The sequence below is a fragment of the Osmerus mordax genome, chromosome 16 (genome assembly GCF_038355195.1).
Source record: "Osmerus mordax isolate fOsmMor3 chromosome 16, fOsmMor3.pri, whole genome shotgun sequence".
Taxonomy (NCBI): domain Eukaryota; kingdom Metazoa; phylum Chordata; class Actinopteri; order Osmeriformes; family Osmeridae; genus Osmerus; species Osmerus mordax.
In genome coordinates this window covers 6,360,884-6,383,633 of record NC_090065.1, presented here as the reverse complement: position 1 = coordinate 6,383,633, position 22,750 = coordinate 6,360,884, and the positions used below count along the sequence as shown (strand labels likewise).

General features: G+C 52.1%; 2 protein-coding genes across 6 annotated transcripts; both read right to left on the bottom strand.

Annotated features, from left to right (window-relative positions):
• Positions 1–234: 234 nt before the first annotated feature.
• On the bottom strand, positions 235–5,715 carry tox4a (TOX high mobility group box family member 4 a). Of its 3 annotated transcripts, none has more exons than XM_067252498.1 (9): positions 5,572–5,715; positions 3,923–3,988; positions 3,500–3,793; positions 3,130–3,387; positions 2,604–2,960; positions 2,427–2,507; positions 1,568–2,326; positions 1,203–1,357; positions 235–1,049 (listed from the first exon to the last, which is right to left on the bottom strand). In XM_067252498.1, exons 1-9 carry the CDS (start codon positions 5,575–5,577, stop codon positions 992–994), a joined length of 2,034 nt encoding a protein of 677 aa, XP_067108599.1. In that variant the 5' UTR covers positions 5,578–5,715; the 3' UTR covers positions 235–991. The 3 variants fall into 3 exon arrangements, with proteins under 3 accessions (XP_067108599.1, XP_067108597.1, XP_067108598.1); XM_067252496.1 differs by lacking the exon at positions 5,572–5,715 and adding an exon at positions 4,359–4,683 and having other exon boundaries at positions 3,500–3,796; XM_067252497.1 differs by lacking the exon at positions 5,572–5,715 and adding an exon at positions 4,359–4,683.
• Positions 5,716–5,840: 125 nt separating this feature from the next.
• chd8 (chromodomain helicase DNA binding protein 8) lies at positions 5,841–22,223 on the bottom strand. 3 transcript variants are annotated; one of them, XM_067252493.1, is made up of 40 exons: positions 22,163–22,223; positions 21,146–21,413; positions 19,928–21,026; positions 19,445–19,756; positions 19,103–19,216; positions 18,470–18,972; positions 18,186–18,297; positions 17,852–18,064; positions 17,619–17,687; positions 17,456–17,511; positions 17,202–17,319; positions 16,943–17,026; positions 16,624–16,761; positions 16,290–16,411; positions 15,867–16,110; positions 15,542–15,718; positions 15,103–15,246; positions 14,923–15,021; positions 14,568–14,727; positions 14,086–14,296; positions 13,621–13,816; positions 13,279–13,449; positions 12,838–13,128; positions 12,354–12,574; positions 12,008–12,210; positions 11,367–11,523; positions 10,995–11,084; positions 10,801–10,904; positions 10,569–10,692; positions 10,333–10,408; positions 9,853–10,127; positions 9,433–9,665; positions 8,616–9,260; positions 8,337–8,440; positions 7,986–8,213; positions 7,789–7,884; positions 7,457–7,570; positions 7,248–7,352; positions 7,035–7,139; positions 5,841–6,954 (listed from the first exon to the last, which is right to left on the bottom strand). In XM_067252493.1, exons 3-40 carry the CDS (start codon positions 20,912–20,914, stop codon positions 6,568–6,570), a joined length of 7,788 nt encoding a protein of 2,595 aa, XP_067108594.1. In that variant the 5' UTR covers positions 20,915–21,026; positions 21,146–21,413; positions 22,163–22,223; the 3' UTR covers positions 5,841–6,567. The 3 variants fall into 3 exon arrangements, with proteins under 3 accessions (XP_067108594.1, XP_067108596.1, XP_067108595.1); XM_067252495.1 differs by having other exon boundaries at positions 17,852–18,061; XM_067252494.1 differs by having other exon boundaries at positions 21,345–21,413; positions 22,163–22,222.
• Positions 22,224–22,750: the final 527 nt, after the last annotated feature.

The window sequence follows — 22,750 nt, the reverse complement described above, 5'->3', positions numbered from 1 at the left end:
CTACGTTTTGTGCTGGATTTGAACCCAGGTCAAGGTGGTTTAGGCCCTTGTTCTCAACTCACTACACCACAGAGTCCCCCTTCTATATACTTAGAAATAACATATATATTCTTTAACTAGAATATTCTTTAACATCTATGCACAGCTTGATACATCTCTCCATATCAGAGTGGACGGGCATGTGTAGGCAACAAAACACATTCACCAGACCAATGGAAGCTGACACACTAGTTTGAGCACTTCCTTTTATTGCTTGTTTATTTAAAAAGAAGTTGACATGAACATCAAATCAAGCTTGATGTTTACATTTGTTAATTCACGCTGCACTGAGAGCAGGAAACTATCAATACTTTTGACAGCAGAGGCCCCTAAACTAAACAGAAGAGGAAACTGATTTTGCATGATATTTTTCTAATCTTTCTACATTTTCACCAATTAAAAATAGAAAAATAATGTTCTTGACTTCACAAAATATCAAGCACTGGGCACCAGAAGACAAAATGTATATAAAAAGAATTGAATATTTGTGTTTCCTTTTAACTAAATAGTTATAGGTGGCACATTTTCTCATGATGGAGTGGATTACTATTATTAAAGAGACATTTTGTTTTGTTTTCACAAAACTGAAGAATATACTCTCTGGAAATGTAACCATGTCGGCCCTGTTTTGTGGTGCAGCTTAACGACACCGTGTCAGGGATCAAGTAAACTGACTTATCCAAACCTACTAAAACACTGAAGTAGATCTCACTCCAAATACGTATTTGTACATACTCCACGAGTAGCCCTTCTTTTCTCCACCTTGGTCACTCAATAGCAAACTAGTTGACAAGCTCAATTCCATAATTTGGCTTTTCCTTCTGCTGGATCAGCACTGTTGTACTTTTGTCTGAATGCTTATTGGTGTCCCAGTGTATCCCCTCCATGCCCTGTTGCATGCTCTCCTTCTCGACTCTGTGGTTGTCTGGACTGTGGTGAGTGTGGTTGCTCTTTACTTCACAGCGGCCGTGTTCTGACCCCTTATGGAACACCAGGCCATGAATATGTCTCTGATGGAGGAAAGAGAAGGGGGAGAGAATGAGAGAGAGAACATTCCCTGAAATTAGTTTCCTGGTCATGAAGACATCCAGGCTTGTTTTTATCCCCAGGATTTTATCATAAAGACGCGGCACATCCCACCCAGTTCATGCAACCCAACAGACCTGCAGTGCGTGGCCACACATTCGTTACTGCAGTACTCCTTATCCCAGTCCTTGCTCTCCACGGCAGGGTTAGTGCAGCCGGCTCGAACACACATACTAAGAGAGGCTGGGCCAGCGCCGGTGAGACCTGGAGACACGTTCACCTCCATCTCCAGCTGAGAGACGACAAAAGGGATTCAATGGCATACGCACTAAGCAACAATCCATGTGCAAAGGGATCCCTAATGAACTCATTATCCATGGCACCCCAGCTGTGTTAATCTAATGACACTGTAACAACCTGCTGCGGTTGATAGTTTGAGCATTAACTTATTAATCGTCTAGGGTATCTTGCAAGTTGAATGTGATGAGACCTTCTCCCTTACCTCTCCTGGAGTGAACTCTTCTGTAACTGTCTCCTCGTCTGTAGTGTCATTGGGTTTCACTACTTGTACGGCCACTGTAGGGGTGGAGTATACTGAAGTAGGCACAGTGGAGGAGTGCGAGGTACCAACCAGATTGGCAGAGGTTGCCGCGTTTACTACAATGGGCACGGCTGTGTTACCCTGTAGAGCGGCAGGAACTATCTTTATCTGCAGCGGAGGGGGAGCAGTAGTGGTGACGGACACAGGAAGGCCCTGACCGGCACCTCCGCGGGGCTTGGCCTGGAGGGGAGGCGGGGCAGGGGAGTGTACCATCTGCTGGAGTCGCGGGGGAGGGGCATGCTGCATCTGCTGCAGAGGTGGGGGCAGGCGCGAGGACGAGGCGAGAGGGGCCACGGCTGCTGGCTGTAGGGCACGCACACCAGCAGGGAGGACCGTCACCATGGAGGTTGGGATCTGGTGAATCTGTGCACCACTTTGGAGCATGTGTTTGGAGATGATGATCTTAGTGATGGTTGGGCTGGGGGTCTGGATGGAGGTCTGGGTGACGGTGGTGGGCAGGCCTGGAGCGAGGGGCTTATTGGCCCCGGTTCGAGAGCGAGTAGTGACCTGGGGGACGTCCAGGATGATATTGGAGGCGCAGATGTTGGTGATGGTGTTCTGGTCTGGGAAAGGTGGAGGGAGGCGGGATGGGCGGACCACAGGGACTGGGTCAGGCATTGGAGGTGGTGGTGAGGGGGCGGTGTCCATCACCTCAGTGGGCTAAGAGATGAACAGTTAGATGATACTTAGAAAACTAGTTCCTCATATTAAAAGCAGCACAGACAAAAGCAATAATTGTATGGAAAACCAAGACTCTTACCTGTGAAAGCTGGTTGGCTCTGTAAGCTGCAAGTGCTTTCAGATATTCTTTTTTCGCCGCTTCCGTCTTTCTCTTGTACACCTAGTATAGGATGCCAAAGGATCTCAGTATCTCTCTCCACAAACAAATACCCCAGACTTGGATGCATGTGAATGTGAGTAAAAGAAGCTTGTGTACCTGTTTCTGCTCTTCCCCCAGGCTGTCCCACATGGAGGCGACGATCTTAGACACCTCTCCGAAGGTGGCGTTGGGGTTCTGCCCTTTAATGGCAGCCTGCGTGTCCCTGAAGAACAGGGCGTAGGCCGACACGGGCTTCTGAGGCTCGTTGGGGTCCTTCTTCTTTCTGCCTTTCTTCCCTCCTGCAGCCCCAAGCCCCACAGTAGCGGCCAGTGTGGCTGGCTTGCCCCCCCCTCGCCTCACCACAGCCGGGGTGCCAGAGGAGGAGGGGATGAGGGAAGAGCCCGGCTGTGCAGACATATGGGAGAGGACCGCAGGAGAGATCGACAGAGACATGGGAGAGTCTACCAGTACACTCTTCAAGGGTCAAAGTGTACGGAACGAGAGACAGGAAGACAGATCAAGAGTAGAAGAGGGAAGGCCAAGATGAAAGATTAATTTACTTTTCAAGCCTTTTATATCACAAAACACATCATATTTAGGTTCCATTTAAATGAGCTATAGAAATGAGAAGTAAACGACTCACCCTGAAATCATCCATGTCTTCATCCTGGAGAGAACCGGCTGGCGATGGCGTGGCAGACAGCGGCTGGTCAGGTGACTTTGAACGAGACATAATAGTCCCACCACCTAGGCCAAGCCCAAGGTGGGCATTCAGCTCTGATTGGTCAATAGTGGCCAGCTGATTGTGTCCCAATAGGCCGTGATTCATGTCCCCGAGTGGAACGTCAATGGTCATTGGGGAGGGGCTACTGAAATGAGAGCCAATAGAATGGCCAAGCTCCTGGAGAGAGAATCAGAAAGAAGTCATAGTCTGTCACTGTCCTGAAGTCTAGTCCTGAATCAAGAAAATTGCATTTCTTCTGTATGTAAGTTTCCATTAGTATCCTACTTACCACCCCCAGTGTTGAGCTGAGCAGAGCAGCGCCGCCAGATTGACTCATCACACCTAGGCTCAAGTGCTCCAGGCCCTGGGAGTTTGGGTTTACATAAGTGGAGGCAAACGAGGGGTCGTTTCCCCCGACCACTGCATTTCTGGCCAGGTTGCCAGCCCCAGAGGGACCCCCTGCACTCTCTGACAGCTCCCCAAAATGGGACACCACATCCCCCTCGGTGAGTGCAGAGTCAGGGTCCAGGGAGATGGGTGGGATCTCAAACACCTCATCACCTAGACTTGGGGTGTGGAATGTCTGCTGAACAGAGAAAGAGAAAAAACTATGTGAGGGGACAATGCAAAGTAACCAGCCATTAGAAGTAAATAACATGAAACTACAGAGATATCATGATAGTGTGAATAGTTGTCATTTCAGGACCCACACCTCTGCTGACAGAAAGGGATGGCCTGCCCCTGTGATCGTCAGGTAATTATCACTGCCTCCTGGAAACTGCAATGATGAAAGTCGAGTCACACGATACACGTTAATAAACAAGCTGGTTTCTAGTTGTACATATTTTACAAGAACCAATTTCTTCAATAGATTACGGTTTCCAGTCACAGCTCCTTGTTAAAGTAAACATTATTATTTAGAGTTTCCAGCTAGAAAGCTATCGCACTACATACACCTTGCAGTTGGATGCAACCCGCCAAACAGAACCCAAAGAAGAAGAAAGCTATTGCATTGTTGACAGACCCTATATCTGGCTATACCTAGACGGGGACAAAATTGGACAGAACATGCATGTAATGTTAGCCGGCTGGCTACTTTACCAGGCTACTAGTTAGCTACAGACACCCAGCTGGCTAAATTGGTATACCTTGTTTCCGGGATATCCATTATAAGACTGCGTTTCCAAAAAATCCTGGTCCACATGTTCAGATGTATTATCGGAGAGATCAGAATAAAAATTTAGGTCCATATTTTCTTTAGCTAACGCGTTAGCTAGCTAGCAAATTATCCAACCATTTGAGTAACGCGTCGGCTAGCTATTAAGCTAGCTAGCTAACTGACGTTAGCTACAGAAAACGGATCACTGGATTTATACACCAGTATCGCTGATTTATTGCTTCAATACACAACTGAAATATATTGACTTTAATGCTACATAAAGTTATCTAGAAGTAGAACTAATAAGATAACGAAGTCAACATGCATCACCGGCTGGTCTACACTGGCAAGCTTCAATTCTGGCCTGCTGCCTTGTTGCTGGATGAATGGCCAGACAATATAAATCGATCTTCAATCATGTAGCCAACCTCGTCCTCCTTAGTCAAGTCAAAATATGATGGGATATAGCGTAGGTATGATATCTTGAACACTAGTAGTTATAGAACATGTTGTATGATTTTAATCCACGTTGATAAAATAAGTATGTATAGTCATTTTGTGACGTCTGCAGTGAGCAAGGATTATCAATCGAAAGCGCGTAATCCATTAAGAGTTATATGGAAAAATCGAGTTTGATAGGGATACGGCTGTCAATTAGTTCTCATTGTCAATCATAGCCCATTATTCTTTATAGCCATATTGCAATTGATGCTCTGTAACAACATACGTTTTCAGTTTCGCTCATGGCTGTAACCATGTTCATGTGAAAACAAAAGACATTGGATAGCAGTGCATTGGTAGCTAATGCTAACGCGACTAGCAGTTACATGTTCTAATGCTGCAAGCTAGCAAGTTTCAGTAAGTACGTTTGTTTGCCCTTTCGTACGATTAGCTAGTTGGTTAGCAAATTTGCGTCACAACAAAACATTTAGATGGGGGGGGGAATTATACTGTAAAAATAAAATGCAGAAGTGTTTTTTTCCCTCTTAAAAAAAGATGGTCCATTACGCCCGTTATACACAGGGTCAGATTTTGGGAAGTTTTATAGCTAGCAAACTAGCCGAGCTCTTCACTGTCAATACTAAAACAGCAGACCTGTCATGATAGATCTGCTGATCACCATGGTTGACACCTTCTGAGTCTGTAACTGGATTCACAGAAAATATGGCTTTAATTTGATCAGTGTTTATTCAGTGTCTTACCTCCATCGTTCCACTAAACTACATTGACTTGATGTTTTAAACTGTGCTTCCGGGGTTCCTTCTTTTCGGGATATTACGTCATTCAACATGACTAAAGGTTGGAAGTTCCAGCTCTATTGGGCTGTACAGTGCACATCTTCGGATCAAGGTTTTTGCAAAAGAGCAATAAAAGTCTCAAACGCAACAAATGCTTAATTCATACACCCAAATAAAAAATATATTCAACAACAGTAATATCAGACAAGTACAACAAAGACCAGAAGCTGTAGTTCACTGTAGATTGCTGTTATTCATATCACAGATACAGTCAGGTCATAAAACAAGAATTATAACTCAATGCGGTCATTTTGCACCATAGCACACAACTGATCGGTTCTACCATTGTACAATACACCCATCTTCCTATCACTGGATCAGTAACTAATACATCCCATCCCCTCTCCCTCCCACTCAAGAAAGAAATGTACATCCGAACATTGGACTCCTCTAGTTCACTGACTCAACTGGGCACAGAAATGGCCTATTAAATCAGACTCAGGCATCATGGGAGCTCAGTACATGTGTCCACTCATCCAGTTCCTTGGAATACTGGAGGGCCAGCTTGGAGTTTCTTGGGTAACAAAAGGGTTTCTGTACAGCATGGCTCTCCCTTACACTTGAGGCTGAGGAAGAGGCCAAGGAGGTTGGCAGAGGTGAGTAAAAGGTGAAAGGGAGGCTCTGGATGAGGCCCCTGAGGGGACTGAGCGTGAATAAGGGCTGGTCAGAGACAGAAGGGGAGTATCATGAATGAAAGGAATGGAAGTTGATGGGCGCAAACCTACTTTCCCCCCCCAAAAAACCTACATGAAACAAATAAGTAAAAAGAGGGAACAAAAAAACCACGTCCGTCCATTATTTGATACAGATAATGATAAAAATAAAAAGGAATAATGACACGAATGAGGAAAATAACATGATTTCAATTGGAAAGGGCTATGTCAGACAAGATGTGCTTGGTCAATCCTCTGAGCTGGAAGAGGAAGAGTCTGATTCGTCCTTCTGCGCCATGATGACGTCGTCCAATAGGGCCTCCCTGTCTGAACTCTCATATCCGCCCTGTGACAAACTGTCACCTCCCTCCATCTTGACGTCGAAGTCAGGGGGCAGGAAGTGGTGGGGTCCGGTCAGGTTGCTCCCATCCTCCAGGTCTTCATCGTCCATCATGTAGGCCCCATCGGAAACTAGGGTCTCCTCCTCTTCATCTTCTTCCTCGCCTCCCACCAGCAGGGGGTCCTCCAGCGGGGTGGGCTGGGGGGCGTGGTGGTGGTGACGGCGCCGACCTCGCTTGGGGATGTCAGACTCGTCAGTCAGGAGCCGGTGGAAGAGGCTCTCAGGGAGGAAGCCCTAGACAGAGAGGCAGGAGGAAGTTTAGTCCGGTGATAAATCCACACAATACAAGAGAAGCAGTAGATGCAAGTACTCACAGAGCTTCGAACAGTCTCCGCCCAGTCTGGTGCTACCGCATAGTCTGGGTTCTCCTCTAGAAACTCCCTCAGGTCCTGCAGCAGAGGTCCGAAGGCTGCTCCCACCTGACCGAGAGAAGAACTCAACCTTATGGCAACATAAGAGCAGAGCAACAGCACCAACACTGACAACATCTGGGCATTTCAGCACCCCCTGATAATCCAAAGTCTTACCTTCTTTCCTGTCTTCATATCGATGATCTTCACCTTCTCGCTCCCCGTCAGTGCCTTCTCGGTCCTCTTCCTCCTCCTCCTCCTCTTATTCCTGTTGACAAGCAGCTGGGGGGAGACGGGAGGAAATCATAGGGATCTAAGTAAACACGAATGACACTGCTTTACAGGTCACGGGGGTAAATGGTGGTACTATGTGTAGGTGTGTCTACCTCCAGCATGTCTCCCTCCACCTCGTAGTCTGGGTTCTCCTTCAGCCAGTTGGGTGGGCCCCTGCGCCGGGGTGCCCTCTCCGCACTTTGAACCACCCCGTCTGGGTCCGACAACTAGGGTAGAGACACAGAAGTGGTGTGATGTTAATATCGGAGCGGATGGGATTTACAACGCGGTGTGTGCTCGCTGTCCCAGGAGAATGTTACGGCTCTCCTAGACATCTTCAGAGTATGAGCAGATGTGCTTCCCTCTGCATGGAAAGTGATTATCGCTTCTGAATGTGAATGTGTACTTTGACTTTGTGACCCCACACACACATACACACACACACCTCTTGGTCCCTCCGTTTCCTACGTCCACTGCTCTCTCCCCCCGCCCCGTTGGGCATCAAAGCCTGCTTGGAAAACGTCAGCTTCAACCCCTCCTCCTAAGACAGAGACAAGGGGGGGGGGGATGTTTATCCATGACATTTCACCACTGCCAAAAAGCTCTCCTTTTCCTTTCCTGATGTCCTCCCCCGTGCCTCACCTTGAGGAGTTTGACGGTGAACTCAGAGTCCTGCTCATCAGTCGCTTCCCCGCCAGGTGTGCTGTGGCCTTTACGCATGAGCCGGGAGTAGCTGAGCTCGTCTCCTCCCCCCTGCTCGTCAGAGGCGGAGGTCAGCTGGTTCTCAGCTGTGTAGCGGCGTCCGGCTGGCCACTGGCCAGTCAGAACCAGCGTGCAGAGGCTGTCCAGACGGTTGATCAACACGCGGTCCTGAGGAACAGGACATGAACACATCCATAACTCCAAAGCCGAGTGCAATGAAGTGGTCTGAAAGCCCTCCCACCACCCACACCCGGTCCTACATCTCTCATGCGAGTTTGTGTGGGCGCATACCTTGGGCCAGTCCACTCGAAGGGGGTCAGTCAGGGGTGCACCCTCTTGGGAAGGGGTCATGGAGAGCATGCTGTTCTCCTCATCCCCGTCACACACCTTGGCAGCTGAGGAAACAAGTCAAGGCTGTTCATGTGTGTTCAGCTACACGCCGCGGTCAGCATACAGCAATACGGTTGGGTATCGTTTGGGTTTTTACAATACCATGTTCTTCGACTTTCCGTCATATTTTGTATTAACTATCATTTCATAATTTCAGCAGCCTCACTCTCTTTCACTGACCTCGTTCTCGCTCAGTTTCGCTCTCCCCACTCTCGTCAGAGCTGGCCGAGCCATCGGACGACGAAGAGCCGGAATCTGTAACGGAATCTGAGTCCGACAGCCCTCCTCCCCCTCCTCCTCCTCTCTTCCTCCCACTTCCTCTGGGCCCCCTCCCTCTGCTCTTCTTCCAGCCCCAGCCAGTCCGCGCCCGGCCCTTGCCCTCCTGGTGAGTCAGGGGCGTGGTCTGGACCTCTGGGGCACTGGCGGTTTCGCCCGCCGGCGGTCGAGGCTCCTCCTCCTCCTCCTTCTTCACGGCTGGCTCCTCCTCTCCCTGGGACGTGCTGGTGGGCTGTGGGGCCGGGGGCAGGGCCTGCTGGTAGTCCAGGCGAGCCTGGTTGAAGGTGAACTGCGGGTCGGAGAAGATGGAGAGCTCGGTGCGGCTGACGCCGTGGAGGGCGGCGCCAAGCATGAGCTGGCGGTCGTGGTCGGGCGCGCTCCACCACACGGGCAGCTCGGGGCTGGGCGGGGCCAGCAGGAGGCGCTCCTCCAGGGAGGGGTTGGGCAGGACGCGCTCCCGGAGGCGACGCAGCAGGCTGATGCGGTAGAGGGTGCGTGAGGCGCGCTCCTCTGTGATGGGGGCCAGAGACTGGGACACCTCGGAGGGGTCTGGGGGAGACAGAAACAGGGTGGGATTAGGGCTGCATGACTGCTCAACGGTTCTAGTTACAGTCACCGTCGCAACTCGTCTGGCGTCTAAGTGTCTGAAGTGAGTGAGTTGTGTACTGGTTGTGGAAGACGTGGTGTGTCTATGGGCCTGCCTGGCTGGCGAGGCGTCTACCTTCTCCGTGGGCTGGGCGCAGGTGGCAGACCCTGCGGCACATGGCCAGGAAGCAGCGGAAGTAGCGACACAGGCTCTCGTCGGTCTTCTTGTCCAGACGGGCGAAGGTGCGGAAGCGGGTCCAGTCCATGTCGGGCTCCTCCCCCTGTGGGTCGCCCTCCTCCTTCTTGATGCGCTCCACGCCAAACGTGGAGACCACGCGGTAGAAGTCACACTCCTCCCTCCTGGTCCACCTGGCGAAAAATGATGGGGTGGGGGGGGGGGGGGGAGATACACAGAGAGACCATGCGAGAGAGGAACCTTGAATACAAATTTTAAAATTCCAAATATACACAGACACACACACACATACATTCTGTATGGAAAGACACAGGATAAATCAGCCAATTTAACCTATGCTTGCTGTTGCTGGGCAGATACCTCTGCTGGCGTTCCTGCCGGGCGATCTCCTTCAGCTTGCTGGCCTGCTCGCACCTCCTGCGCCTGCGGTCGCCCTTCTCTGCCGCCTCCATCTTCAGCTGCTCCCGCCTGTAGCTGCGCTGGTAGGCCGTGATCAGGCGCCGGAGCCTGGCGGTGAGCGACGAGCTGGTGGGCCACTCACAGGCTGTGCTCTGGCCAGAGGACGGCCCCTCCGGCACCACCGGGCCCGCCCTGTCCTCCACGCAGATCTCATCGTCCATGGCCATGGAGTCAGGCTGGGGGGGCGGAGTCATATCTTGGTTTGTACGTACATCTATGTCTCGTTGATGCTAATGTTCGACGGCATCAATGAAGACGCTGGGGTCAACATTGTGCGCGGCTCAGTCTAGTACTGTTGGCTGCGTTATGGCTACGTCATTACGGTTCAACAGCACTGCATGGCTCGGGAGTGCTGATGGGATGGGCTTTAGTGTGGCTCACCTCCTCGTAAAGGTCTTTGGTGTGCCTCGCGGCAGGCTTGAACTCTGGGTCTTCAGAATACTTGTCATAGTCTCCGCTGCAGAACAGACAGCACAAACAAAACCCGTTTCAACCGGAACGCGGGCGACAGCGCTGCCAACACACCTGAGGCCATCAGAGTGGCTTCCATATCAGTGATACGAGACAGTCAGACAGGATCATGGGTCCGTTACACAGAATGAACTGGTGTTACTCACTCATCTCCTAGCTCTGCGTCGCCCGTGTGTTGCTCGGCATCGATGGCCCGGTCGTCAGGGCGACCAGCGCGCTCCAGGAAACAGAGGCACGGGTCAGCACGCATGGTCGTGTACATCTCATAGCCTGGAGTCACAGAGAGGCAACAAACACACAAACACTCTCAGCATATTGTACAGAGTGTTGAAGGGAACTGACCATCTCTCTTTCACGCACGCACGCACACACACGCACCGTGCTTGAAGACTCCCACTAGGAGTGAGCGGTCAGCCTCCGTGTCCCACCAGCCTGACGGCACCTCCTGCTGTTCCATCTCAGGCATCCAGATGTCAACATCCCTAAAGAGACACACACACACTCAATGTAACGTGTGTGAGTGTAAGTGTATACATGTGTGAAGGGGGAAACGTGTGTGTGTGTGTCCTTACCTGGCATCAGCTCCTCTCAACACTGAGTCTGAGTGGTCTCCTATGACCTCCTGTCTGAGGTAGTACAGCATGCGCACCCTCAGCAACACCCTGGAAGAGGGACAGGGTTCATATGGTACCTCACACACAGCTGGACGCACTCTCTCATGCAGACACACACACACACACAGCTGGACGCACTCTCTCATGCACATACACGCACACACACACACACACAGCTGGACACTTATGCACACACACACACACAGCTGTACGCACTCTCTCATGCACACACACACAGCTGGACACACTCTCTCATGCACAGACACACACACACAGCTGGACGCACTCTCTCATGCACACACACACACACAGGTGGACGGTAGCACTGACTTGTTGCATTGGTGCTTGAGATGTTTGCGGTAGCTGTCGTCCAGGAGCAGCGAGTCGGGGTTGTACTTGCGGATCCACTCCACCTTCTGCACGTCGAAGGAGCTCTGGGCCTTCACCCTCTTGCCTTTCCTGCCTCTGGGCACAGGGATGCTCAGGCCTGTGTGGACACACACACACACACACACACACCTCTGTTACTCACAACCACACAACTAATAACTACGACGACAATAACTACAAATCTAACAGATTCAGTGTGTTTCAGTTTATCCTAGAGAATGTGTGTGTACATATTGTAACTGGACAAGGCCGGAACTGAACTCAGCACCGCGCCCCGTATTCAGCACAGGACCGCAGCAGGAGTTCAGCACCCAGGACAGCGGCAGGCTGCCCAGCTGCTCAAAGCACTTCTTTGTTTGATTAGTAAATACAGGCCGTTTACCTTTCCCATGTGTGGGTGGTCTCCTCTCCTCCTCACAACACAGTAATAACTGAGGACAGAGACTCAGTGTGTGTGTATGTATATGTGTGTTTATGGGTGTGTGTGTGTGTGTGTGTGTGTGTATGAATGTGTGTTTATGGGTGTGTGTGTGTGTGTGTGTGTATGATGTGTGTTTATGGGTGTGTGTGTGTGTGTGTACCCGAGTGGTTGAGGAGCGTCTGAGGTTCCCGGCCGTTCTCCGGAGGCGTGATGAGCTCCCAGATGAAGCTCTTGATGTTCTCGTCTCCGCGGTAGTGCAGCAGACAGAAGACCAGGATGACCCTGCAGATGGTCTCCACATCCCGCTCCCCTAGACGCCGCTTACAGCGCGCGTGGGCAAGGATGTCTCGCCAGCGCCCCCACCTGGAGGAGAGGAGAGGTAGGAGAAAAGAGAGAACATTGATGCAGAGAAAAATGAAACTGAAACCGTTTTAGCCAAACCAGCAAATATACCCCGTGACTGTAACGTCCTGACTTCTGTCATGTGAAAAGGGGAGTCTACTTACCCATACACGAGGAGGTGTTTCTCCACACGGAAGCAGTCCGTGCGGCCGTAGCCCACCCCGGTGTGGCGCTCGGAGCGCCGCGAGGCGCGGGACTGCCGGGAGTTGTGGGGCGGGTACTCCTCGTCGCTGTCCAGGTCGGAGAGGTCGCCGCCTTCCCCCTTCAGGGTGGAGAACTGGCGGGTCTGCTTCCTCACCCTGGGGGTGTCGATCACCAGCGTGTTCTACAGAGGGACGGGAACGGGGGTCAAGACTTTTCACAATAAACTGTCCATAAAACTTTGACAGTTTTATACACCTTTATACACCTGTGGGTGTACAGATACACCCAGAGGTCAAATTAAGACATTTGACATATTTCTACATACAGGCACAGCTAGTTCCACAGCTTAACAACGCTCTCCCAGACCTGCTTCGACAACTCATGAACCCCCAAAAGCCCACCTCCAGACATAAACAACACAGGCTTCCGGAGGCCCTCCTTTACCTTTCTGTTCATGGAGTCGTAGTCGATGTCGGCCTTCTTGGCCCACTTCTGCCAGAACTCGGGGTCGTCCAGGGCGATGTCCGTCCGGTTCTCAGACGCCACGAAGCTGGCCTTGGAGAAGGTGGAGCCCTTGCCCTCGCTCTCGATGGTGATGGTGGTGGCCCTCCTCTGGAGGATCTGGTCGATGTCCTCCTCGCAGAAGCGGCTGCCCTCGTCGTCCTCGTCCATGATGGCGGCGTACGCTCCCTTCCTCAGGAGGTCCTCGATCTCCTTCTTGGAGAACTGCTGGACCTGGGGTGTGTGTGTGTGTGGGGGGGGGGGGGGGGTCATGGGAGATGAGCGGAGGAAAGAGTCATTACAGATACCCCCAGCTACAGGCCCAGCCCAGGCTCCAGTCTGGACCAGAGACCATGTGCGATGCAGAACAGAAAGGGTTCTCACCCCATTGACGTTGCTCTCCTTGTTGCTGCTCATGCTCTGCAGGACGGCCCGGTCCAGCCCCAGCTTCAGGCTGGCCTTGTCCAACATCTCCCTCTCGTAGGAGTTCCTGGTGATCAGGCGGTACACCTTGACGGCCTTGGATTGGCCGATGCGGTGACACCTGGCTTGGGCCTGAACGTGGAGGAGGGGGGGGGGGGTTAGGATGAGCAAGACTGGTGTCTTCAGGGTTACAAGTCGGAATTGAAATTAAATTTTCAGTTTAAACCAAAACAATGTGTATAAAAAATAAAATAAAATAAAAAGCTGCCCCTTTCTACTGCCCATGTCAGTCCGACTCTCTACCTGCAGGTCGTTCTGGGGGTTCCAGTCGGAGTCAAAGATGACACAGGTGTCAGCTGCCGTAAGGTTGATGCCCAGGCCTCCAGCGCGGGTACACAGTAGGAAGACAAAGCGGTCCGAGTCAGGTTTGCTGAATCTGTCGATGGCGGCCTGGCGCAGGTTACCCCTGACTCGACCGTCAATCCGCTCGTAGAGGTATCTGCGTGGAGCAACACATTTGTCAACTGACTGACTTTCTACATCGCTACAGTTATTGGTACACGCATTTTCATGACGATTCCAAAACAGAGGATTAAAATATAATTTCACCACTCAGCTGGCCTCTGCACAGGTTTGATGCTTTTGCCCATGTGAAAAAACAGGCATAGCTTCACTACAACCCCGATTCACGCGCGTAAGCATACAGCTTCTGCTCATCCAGCGCCTTCTAAACGGCAGACTCGAGACGGCGTGCGTCTGACAGCGTACCTTTTATTGATGAGGTAGTCCTCCAGGATGTCCAGGCAGCGCACCATCTGAGAGAAGATGAGCACCTTGTGTCCGCCGGCCTTCAGGCGGGGCAGCAGCTTGTCCAGCAGCACCAGCTTCCCCGCCGAGCGCACCAGGGCCTGCAGGTGGAAGTCAGCCGCCATGGGGTCATACACCTCCCTCAGCTCGGCCACTATCTTCTCCTCGGCTCCTGGAATAGCACACAGGATGTGAGGGGGGGGGGGGTCAGAGAGATGTACGATGTAAGACTTGTCTCTGTTAAAATGCTGGGAAATATTCATGGGAGAAGAGGGCTCCTTTCTCTTTTGGAATACACAGTGCATGTTAAAAGGAGGCAAGTTGGGTCAAAACACTGCTATGATGAAATACCCACTACTATGAAAACAGAGTCTCTCCGGATTCCGCATGCTTTTCTGAGCCTGTGGGTGGTGCAGTGTGAGAGCGGGCAGGGGGGGAGGCACCTGAGATGAGGTAGGGGTGGTTACAGCACTTGCGGAGCTCCATCATGGTGTTGAGCAGGTTGGGCACGTTGCTGTTCTGGTTGACGCCCACGCTGAGGAAGCTGAAGTTCCTCTCCAGGATGGCTCGGTAGTACTTCTTCTGCACGTCCGTCAGCTCCACCTACAGACCACCACGCACACACACACACACGCACGCACACGCACACGGTAAGCACTGGTAGAAAAATGTTGAGGCAAGGCTAGTTCGCTTTCCTCAAACGGAATAAGGATTTAGTGGAAGTTAGCGGCTAACGGCTGCACGTTTCGACGCAGGGCGAAGACCTTTTCGTTGGAAGGATTGCGGGTGGGATCTCACCTCGATGATGGTCTCCTGCTTGGGCGCCAAGTTCTTCTCCACGTCCTCCTTGAGGCGGCGCAGCATCATGGGCTTCAGGATGGCCTGGAGCTTCTGGACCTGAGGAACACCAGTCAGCCACGCATGAGCCCCACTCGTGTGTGAGCGCACGCGTACCTGTGTGTGTGTGTGTGGACATACCTGCTCCTCTGTTTTGAGGTCTCCAAAGTCCCGGAGGAACTCGGTCTCGGAGGGGAACTGGGCGGGCTCCAGGAAGTGCAGCAGGCTGAAGAGCTCCTCCACGGTGTTCTGAAGGGGCGTGCCCGTCAACAGCACCTTGTGCTCCTGGAAACCAGGGAGGGGGGGGGGAGCAGACGAGGAAGGAAAGAGGCAAGGGATGAAGAAGAAGAGGCATTAGAGGGAGGAGGAACAGGGAGGGATGCAGGAGGAGACAGAGAGATAAGTTGGGGGATGCGGTAACAAAATGAAATGGATTGCATTATAGGGAGAGACGAGCGATCAATAAAGAGGAGGAGAGAAACGAGTGTGGGGGGGGGGGGGGGGGGAGTGAGCGTGTGACATTGTTCCTAGACGCTCATGCAGGCCGACAGAGCCACATAATAAAGGCCGTTTGTCTCACCAGGTCCAGCATCTTCAGGCTGTCCAGCAGCTTACAGTTGCGGTTCTTGAGGCGGTGAGCCTCGTCGATGATCACGCAGCGCCAGGAGATCTCCCTCAGCTCCGGGCAGTCCGACAACACCATCTCAAAGGTGGTGATGAGGGCGTCGAACTTGTACGCTCCCGGGATCAGGTGGTCCTGGAGGGGAGAAGGGAGAGCGGGGCGTTTAGCAGGGAGGGGGAGGCTGTGCGTGCTGATGATGAACAGGGATCCGTTTCAAAAGCAATCCCAGGACTCTGGCCCACGACACTGCGACCCACAGGCCCACTCAGACACACACACACACCTTGTCGTCCTTGCAGTACATCTCATACTGCTGGATCATCTGTCTGCTGGCCAAGCTGCCGTGGTAAACAATGGCGTTCATGTCGGTCCAGGTGGTGAACTCCCTCTCCCAGTTTGTGATGGTGGAGAGGGGCGCGATGACAAGGAAGGGGCCTTGGATGCCCGCCCCAAACACCTCCGACAGCAGGGAGATGGACTGGATGGTCTTCCCCAAGCCCATCTCGTCTGCCAGGATACAGTTCTGCCTGTAGAGGGGACGGGGACGGGGGAGAGGGAAGAGCCAAGGTTAAGATAGATGGTTTGTGTTGGAGGTAGAGTGAGTTCGGGAGAGAATGGATGTGTGGATCTGAACTTTAGATTCTGGAGGTCTACACTAATTCTTCTGGCCGTGTAAATCATCTGGATAGCTGTGCGCTGTATGTACCTGTTGTACCAGTTGAAGAGCAGCCAGTTGACTCCCTCCAGCTGGTACTCTCTCAGGATGTTGCCACTCTTGTACTCTCTGGACTCCTCCAGCTTCTTCCAGGCTGCAGCCTGAGGGCGGGGCTGAGAGGAGGAGGAGAGGAGGGGTCAGGGTGAAGGGGCACAGCTCATCCATCTCATTCTGACACACACACACACAACACTGAAAGCCCAAGCACACACTGCTACACCCATATGCTTACAATAAAATAAAATAAAATTCCCTCACACTCACTCCCAAACACACACACACACACCATGCACTCCCATACATAAACACATTCCCAAGAACTCACAGTTCTCTTCAGGCGAGCCTGGCGGTTCTGGATCTTCTTGAACTCCTCCACCTTCTCCTCGTCGACGTCCTCCTTCAGCTCCCAGGTGGCGTCCTCGTACGGCAGGGAGCACCACTTCACCAGGTAGTAGATCACCGGCTGAGGGAGGAAAGCCAATCATCAACATGGATCTTTTGGTTTGTTTGCAGGGATTGGATTAGTTTAGCTGACCAGAATCAAGGAAGCACTTATTATTGTTTTTTTGGGCCACTTTATTAACATGTCTGGGAAGACAAGTTAGAAAAGTGAGCGTCCAGAGCTCAGAGGAGTGACCTCTCACCTCTCCGTTGTCTTTGTCCACACTGTGCGACTCGTCCAGAATACGGTCCACCTCCACATAGTCTGGGTTGAACGACTCCTCTTCCTGGGGACAGCAGGGTGGACGGGGTTATTCATGAAACCTTTATTTTGGTCTCATATCCCAGACACAGACCAAACCACCCCAACACAAACGTGCGTACTTGGTCACAACACATGGTTTGCAGTGGGGCAGAATGCTGAAACACAACAAGTAAATAATGTGTTTGTTGTCCCCTCACCTCCTGGAAGAGGAGTCTCATCTGGGCCTGTTTGGCCTTGAACCTCTTCAGCTTCTGGTGGATCCTCTTATCCCTCTCCAACTGCTCCAAGGTGGCCCACTCACAGTGGAGGTACGAGCTAGGAGGTCATATGCAAGTCAACATTCACTACTTGACCTGTACAGGAATGTACATAGGAATGTACATTCCTATATGTACATTCCTGTACAAACATAAGCACATCAATAATAGGAATGAAGGTGATTAGGACTTACTAGTTCTTATACTTCACAAAGAATTCCTCAACACTGCCATACTGGCCGGGAGACACCTGTAAATAACCAGTAAGTTAGTATTTTCTGTGTAGGTTGTACACTTATTGTACGTCATAGAAAGCTTACAAGCAACATCCACGCTGCAGGAATGTGTTTAACTCACCTCTTTTTTCATTAGTCTCATGGACAAAACCTTGTCGACGATTGCAGCATCCTCCTCGCTTGGGTTTTCCTGTAGAACACAAACACCTTCAATATGCGTGCGATAACCCATGCTTCAATCATTTACACTCAGAACAACAACAAAACCCCTAGTCACATCGCAACATCGTAATATTGATAAACAATGTGTTTTATATACAAATATACACATTTCAGATGGGTTTGTTCGCTCACCACAAAGAACTGCATGCTGGCCAGCCCGTCACCGTCCAGCTCCAGCTCCTGTTTCAGCTGCGCGCCCATCAGCTGGGGTCCCCCGCTGATGGACGCCACCGCCGCCGCCGTGGTGGTCACGTCCACGTCCTCGTCGTCCTCGTCGTCCGTGATCTTGATGTCCAGGTCCTCCGTGTACTTCTTCCTCTTCACCTGCCGGTTAGAGCGCCTCTTCTGGCCGGGAGGGAACACGTGCCGAGGAGTTATAAAAACGCAGGAGCTGCGTGGTGTGTTGGCAAGTGCAGCATTGTGGTGTGTGTGTGTGTGTGGGGGGGTGTTCCCGTCTGGCTGTCACCTGCAGCAAGTCCTCCTCCAGGGTGCGGGGCGAGGCTGGGCTCAGCTCTCCATCTGAGTGGTCTGAGGAGGCGTTCCTCTTCCTCTTCTTAATCCCCACTGGAGTGATGGTGCTGGGCGGGGGGAGGGGGGAGACAGACAGATGAGAGATCCAATCAGCTTGGATGAAAAGGACACCCATGGGATTAGGTAGAGGATGAAAGCAACACATACATGTTTCTGACTTACTTCCCACCACACTGACAGAACGGCTGCCCCCCCCCCCCCCCACACACACACACTCACTTGGTCTTGGCCTTGCTTTTGCTCTTGCTGCCCCCACCGCCGGCCACGCCTGCAGCTCCACCTGCTCCAGCGACCCCCCCCGCCGCCTTGGCCTTGCCCTTCTTCTCCGCCCCCACCCCGCCCTTTCCCCCCGAGGCCGCCGACCCGGGGCTCTTCTTCCTGCTCCCTCCTCCCCCGCCGCCCTTCTTCTTAGCCGCGGCAGGCGGGGTCACGGCCCCCCCCGGGTCTGCGGACGTCTGTCCGGCGGGCAGCTCGTCCTGGTTGAGGACGCGTGGGATGTTCCTCTCGCCCCGCGCCTTGGCCCTGGCGATGGCCTCGGCGACTATGCGGTTGGCCTTCTCCTGCTTGCACAGGGTCTCCACGCGGCGCACGGGCTCGCCGGCCTTGGCTAGGCGGATCCCCCCAGCCGCCATGGTGGTGGTGGTGGAGGCCGAGCCGGCGGCGGAGGTGTTGATGACCTTCACCACAGAGACGGTGCCCCCTGCTGTGGACGTGGAGCTGGTCTGGGGGGTGGGAGGAGACAGGTGTTAAAGGGAAGCGTGAAGTGTTGGGCTTCGTACGGTCCACCTGTAGAACAAACATTAACACTTTCATTGTGAGTGTCAGGACAGGACAGAGGAGGTGTTCACCCACCTGTGGCTGCAGCAGCAGCTTAAGCGGCACAGCCAGTCTCTGTCCTCCTTGGCCCTGGGAGATCTGCACCACCTGAGGGCTGCCTGTGGTCCCCGTTCCTGACACCAGCTGATACTACAGGGCCAAAAGACAAGGTCCTCAAATGTCAAGTTCAACCCTCCAAGTTCACGACGCACATTCCGTTTTCCCGAGGCCCTATGCACTGTAGATCTGAAGGCAAAGGACGTTTACACCTGTATGAACCTATCACTTGTCCCTACTAAACCTACGTGCACAAGTGTAGCAATGGGACAAATGGGTTGGTTTGGCATCAAGGTTCATCCTCCTCCTCCTCCTCCTCACCTTAGCTCCTCCCTGCTGGTTGGGCTGCTGCTGCACCTGCAGCTGGATGGTCAGTACTTTGGGCTGTGCCCCGGTCTGGCCTGCCTGTCTGGCTTGGGTGAGGGCAGCCAACTGACCTCCCTGGAGGACCAGCTTCCCTGGAAGAGAGCCCAGCACCAGCCTAGGCTGCTGACCGCCCTGCCCAGCCTGCTGCAACTGCACCGTCTGCCGCTGCTGGCCTGCACCCGCTCCGATGGTGACGGTTCCTGCCTGGCCTGTGCCGCCCTGGGATGGTTGCTGGAGGACGAGAGTGATGCGCTTTGCCTCGCCACCCTGAGAGAGAGAGAGAGAGAGAGAGAGAGAGAGAGAGAGAGACAGGGTTATGGAAAGAAAGAAAACTGGCGAACCATGTGACCCAATGGTGTCCCAATGAATTGAAGTTCACTACACAACATCAAACATGCTTTCATCCCAGTAAGAGTGGGTTCGACTGGGAAGTCTCACCTGCTGCGGCATGGTGGTGAGAGTGACACCTTGAGGTCGGACCGTGCCCGAGGTGGTGACCTGTGGCTGGCCTTGCATGGCTTGCTGCAGCTGCACCTGGATCTGTGTGGGCTGCCCCTGGTTCTGGAGCTGCACCTGGGTCTGGGCCTGGGCAAGCTGGGCCTGTGTGGGCAGCTGGACCTGCATCGTCTGACCAGCCTGGACCTGCGTCTGCGTCTGGGGCATGGAGGTCAGCAGCACCTGCTTGACAGGCCCGTTGTGGGACTGGACCAGCCTCTGCACGCCCGTGCCAACCTTCACCTGGGTCTGCCCGGGGGCCGCCTGGTTCAAGACCGTCCCGCTTGGAAGTATGGACATGCCTGGACGGAGAGGGGTGCCTGAGAGTACCCTGGCGATGGTGACTTTGCCACCAGGAGACCCGGGCGTCCCTCCGACTGTTTGCAGCACCTGGGCTTGGCCCTGGGGTCCTTTGAGGATGACGATCTTGTGTCCTCCCTGGCCTCCGGCCTGCTGGGTGATGGCTGCGATCTGCTGAGGGGTGAGCTGGTGGGCTATGCTCTGGGCGAGCTGCTGCTGTGTGATCTGCTGTGTGCCCGAGGAACTGGACACAGTGAGGGGGGAACTCAGCAGGACGGTGGTAGCACCACTGGTGCTACTGGCTACAGAGTAAGTGGTCTGATTTACAGTCTCCAGAGCGAGTTGGGCTGGTGCTGTGGCTACAGACACAGTCTGAGGAAGGGCCACAGAGGCAGGCTGCTGTGTGGGGACTGGGTCTGGGATGGTAAGGGGAGCTGCCACTGGCATACTGAGGGCTGGGGTGGTGGAGATGTCCAGGCTGGGGTCAGAGGAGGGGTCCACCTGGCCCAGAGCCAGCTTGAGAGCTTCCTCCACGGGATCGGAGGAGCCCTGGGAGAAGGCATCATCAGGCAGGGCGTCTAGGTTAAACAGCGGCGTGTCGTCAAACAGGTCCATGATAGGGTCCGCCATCTTTCCCCGTCCACAGAGGATGGGGGATGAAAAAACTGTCTCTAACTCAGCAATGTTGTGAGTTCAGCAGTGTTGTGAGTTCGGCAATGCCCGTGCTATTTCAAGCACAAAACTGTACAGAAGAAAGGGATAAAAAAGTCACCCAAAGGCATTAACAAAGTATGACAAAGACCAACTCAAACACACACTAGACAAACTTTTAAACGCACACTCTAGTCAAGAACTACTTACTCAAATAGATATGGTCAAATTCTAGTGTCAGTCCCCTATAGTTTGTTTCAAACCAAAAGGGGCTTCGTCAAAGTATCTTTTCTGCACGGATATTGGGACTGTAAGGGAGGTGGAGAAAGGTTTGGGACAGAGGAGAGACTGCTTAAGCAGTGGATCCTCTATTCCTCCCCCTCTACCTTGCCTCCTTATCACCACCTACTTCTCTCTTCTGACTGGGCAGTTACTGAGTGGATGCCCATCAGCAAGATCATTCGCTGCTGTCCCGTTCCTGAAGCAGAGGGGGAAACAGAGAGAACACAGAAAGAATACAGGTGAGGGGACGTTGTTGTACACAGAATACCAGGACCTAATTTAGCTAATGGACTTTTCTGTGCGGTTTCCGCGGGTAGCCCCAAGGCTCATCGACCGTCACCCTCAGACTACCATGGTTTTAAGAAGCCGACTAAAAGTGGTACATGTCACCAATGGACAATGATAGTTCCTCAATCAAACATACATCTGTATTGACACGGAATACTAAAAACCAGAGTCTTCATAGACATTTTTGAGTTTGGACATCAACAACAAGTCAATATTGAAACCGTATGGTGACATTGTCAGACGCTTCCCTCTTCCAATGTTACTCTAACCCATCGCCGCTTGTTGTAACGACTCGCTAGCTAGCATTTGTAGCTAGCTATTGTATTGAATAAGGCTGCCTAATTGGTGTTAAATCCTCCTTTAAGACATCAGCAAACATAGATTTTGAGACAATATCAATCGATGGCTAGCATCTCTATCGATAACTGTACACCATTCACTCATTCGTAGCTACTCTCTCAATCTTCTCATCAACAAACCGGACCAAACCAAAGCAACGTGCCACAATAACCATAGCCTGTGTACGTTCAGTCACGGGTAAGGCCGCAATGCTGTTTCGGATGGACTACCTCTGTTTTACAGCCACAATACCGGCTAATAACCATACCATCCATTGCCCCAACTCTCTTGGTTATAATTTCGGGGTGCTAAATTTACCTTTGCATCGACACACATGGCTTTCTCCGTCTCACAACACAGTACGATTACAGGAAACGGCCAGCAAAGAGCAGGAACTAACCTTTTTGCCAGCATCAGCATTGAAATTGTGCCCCTCGAATCCCATCTGCTTCGCTTTGGTAACATCTAATGCTATTGGTCAGTAATGCTGTCCATCATTTTCAGGGCGGGTCATGTAGTTAGCTTGAGATAACAATAAATGCGGCCTAGTTGGGATAATTTGGTTCAGTGATCATACTCATTGAATTTTGGTTCCAAATATCTATACCTACGCATTATTATAATGCTACAGCATAGCGCAAATACAAATTAGTTTTATATCACATTCCTTATATTACATCTATATCATCGACACATTTTTGCCTGTTTGACAGCATGTATGTAAATCATTTATACCACAATTTGACCTTTCTTAATTTTTCAGCCATTACGGCTGTCTTACTATCGAAATATGACCTGCTCGCATAAAGCGTGTTCTGAAATAGGTAAAAAATGTTGCATGTTTCAAAATTATTTGAAATAATCATACACAAAACATAGATATAAGGCCTCGTTACTATGAATTGG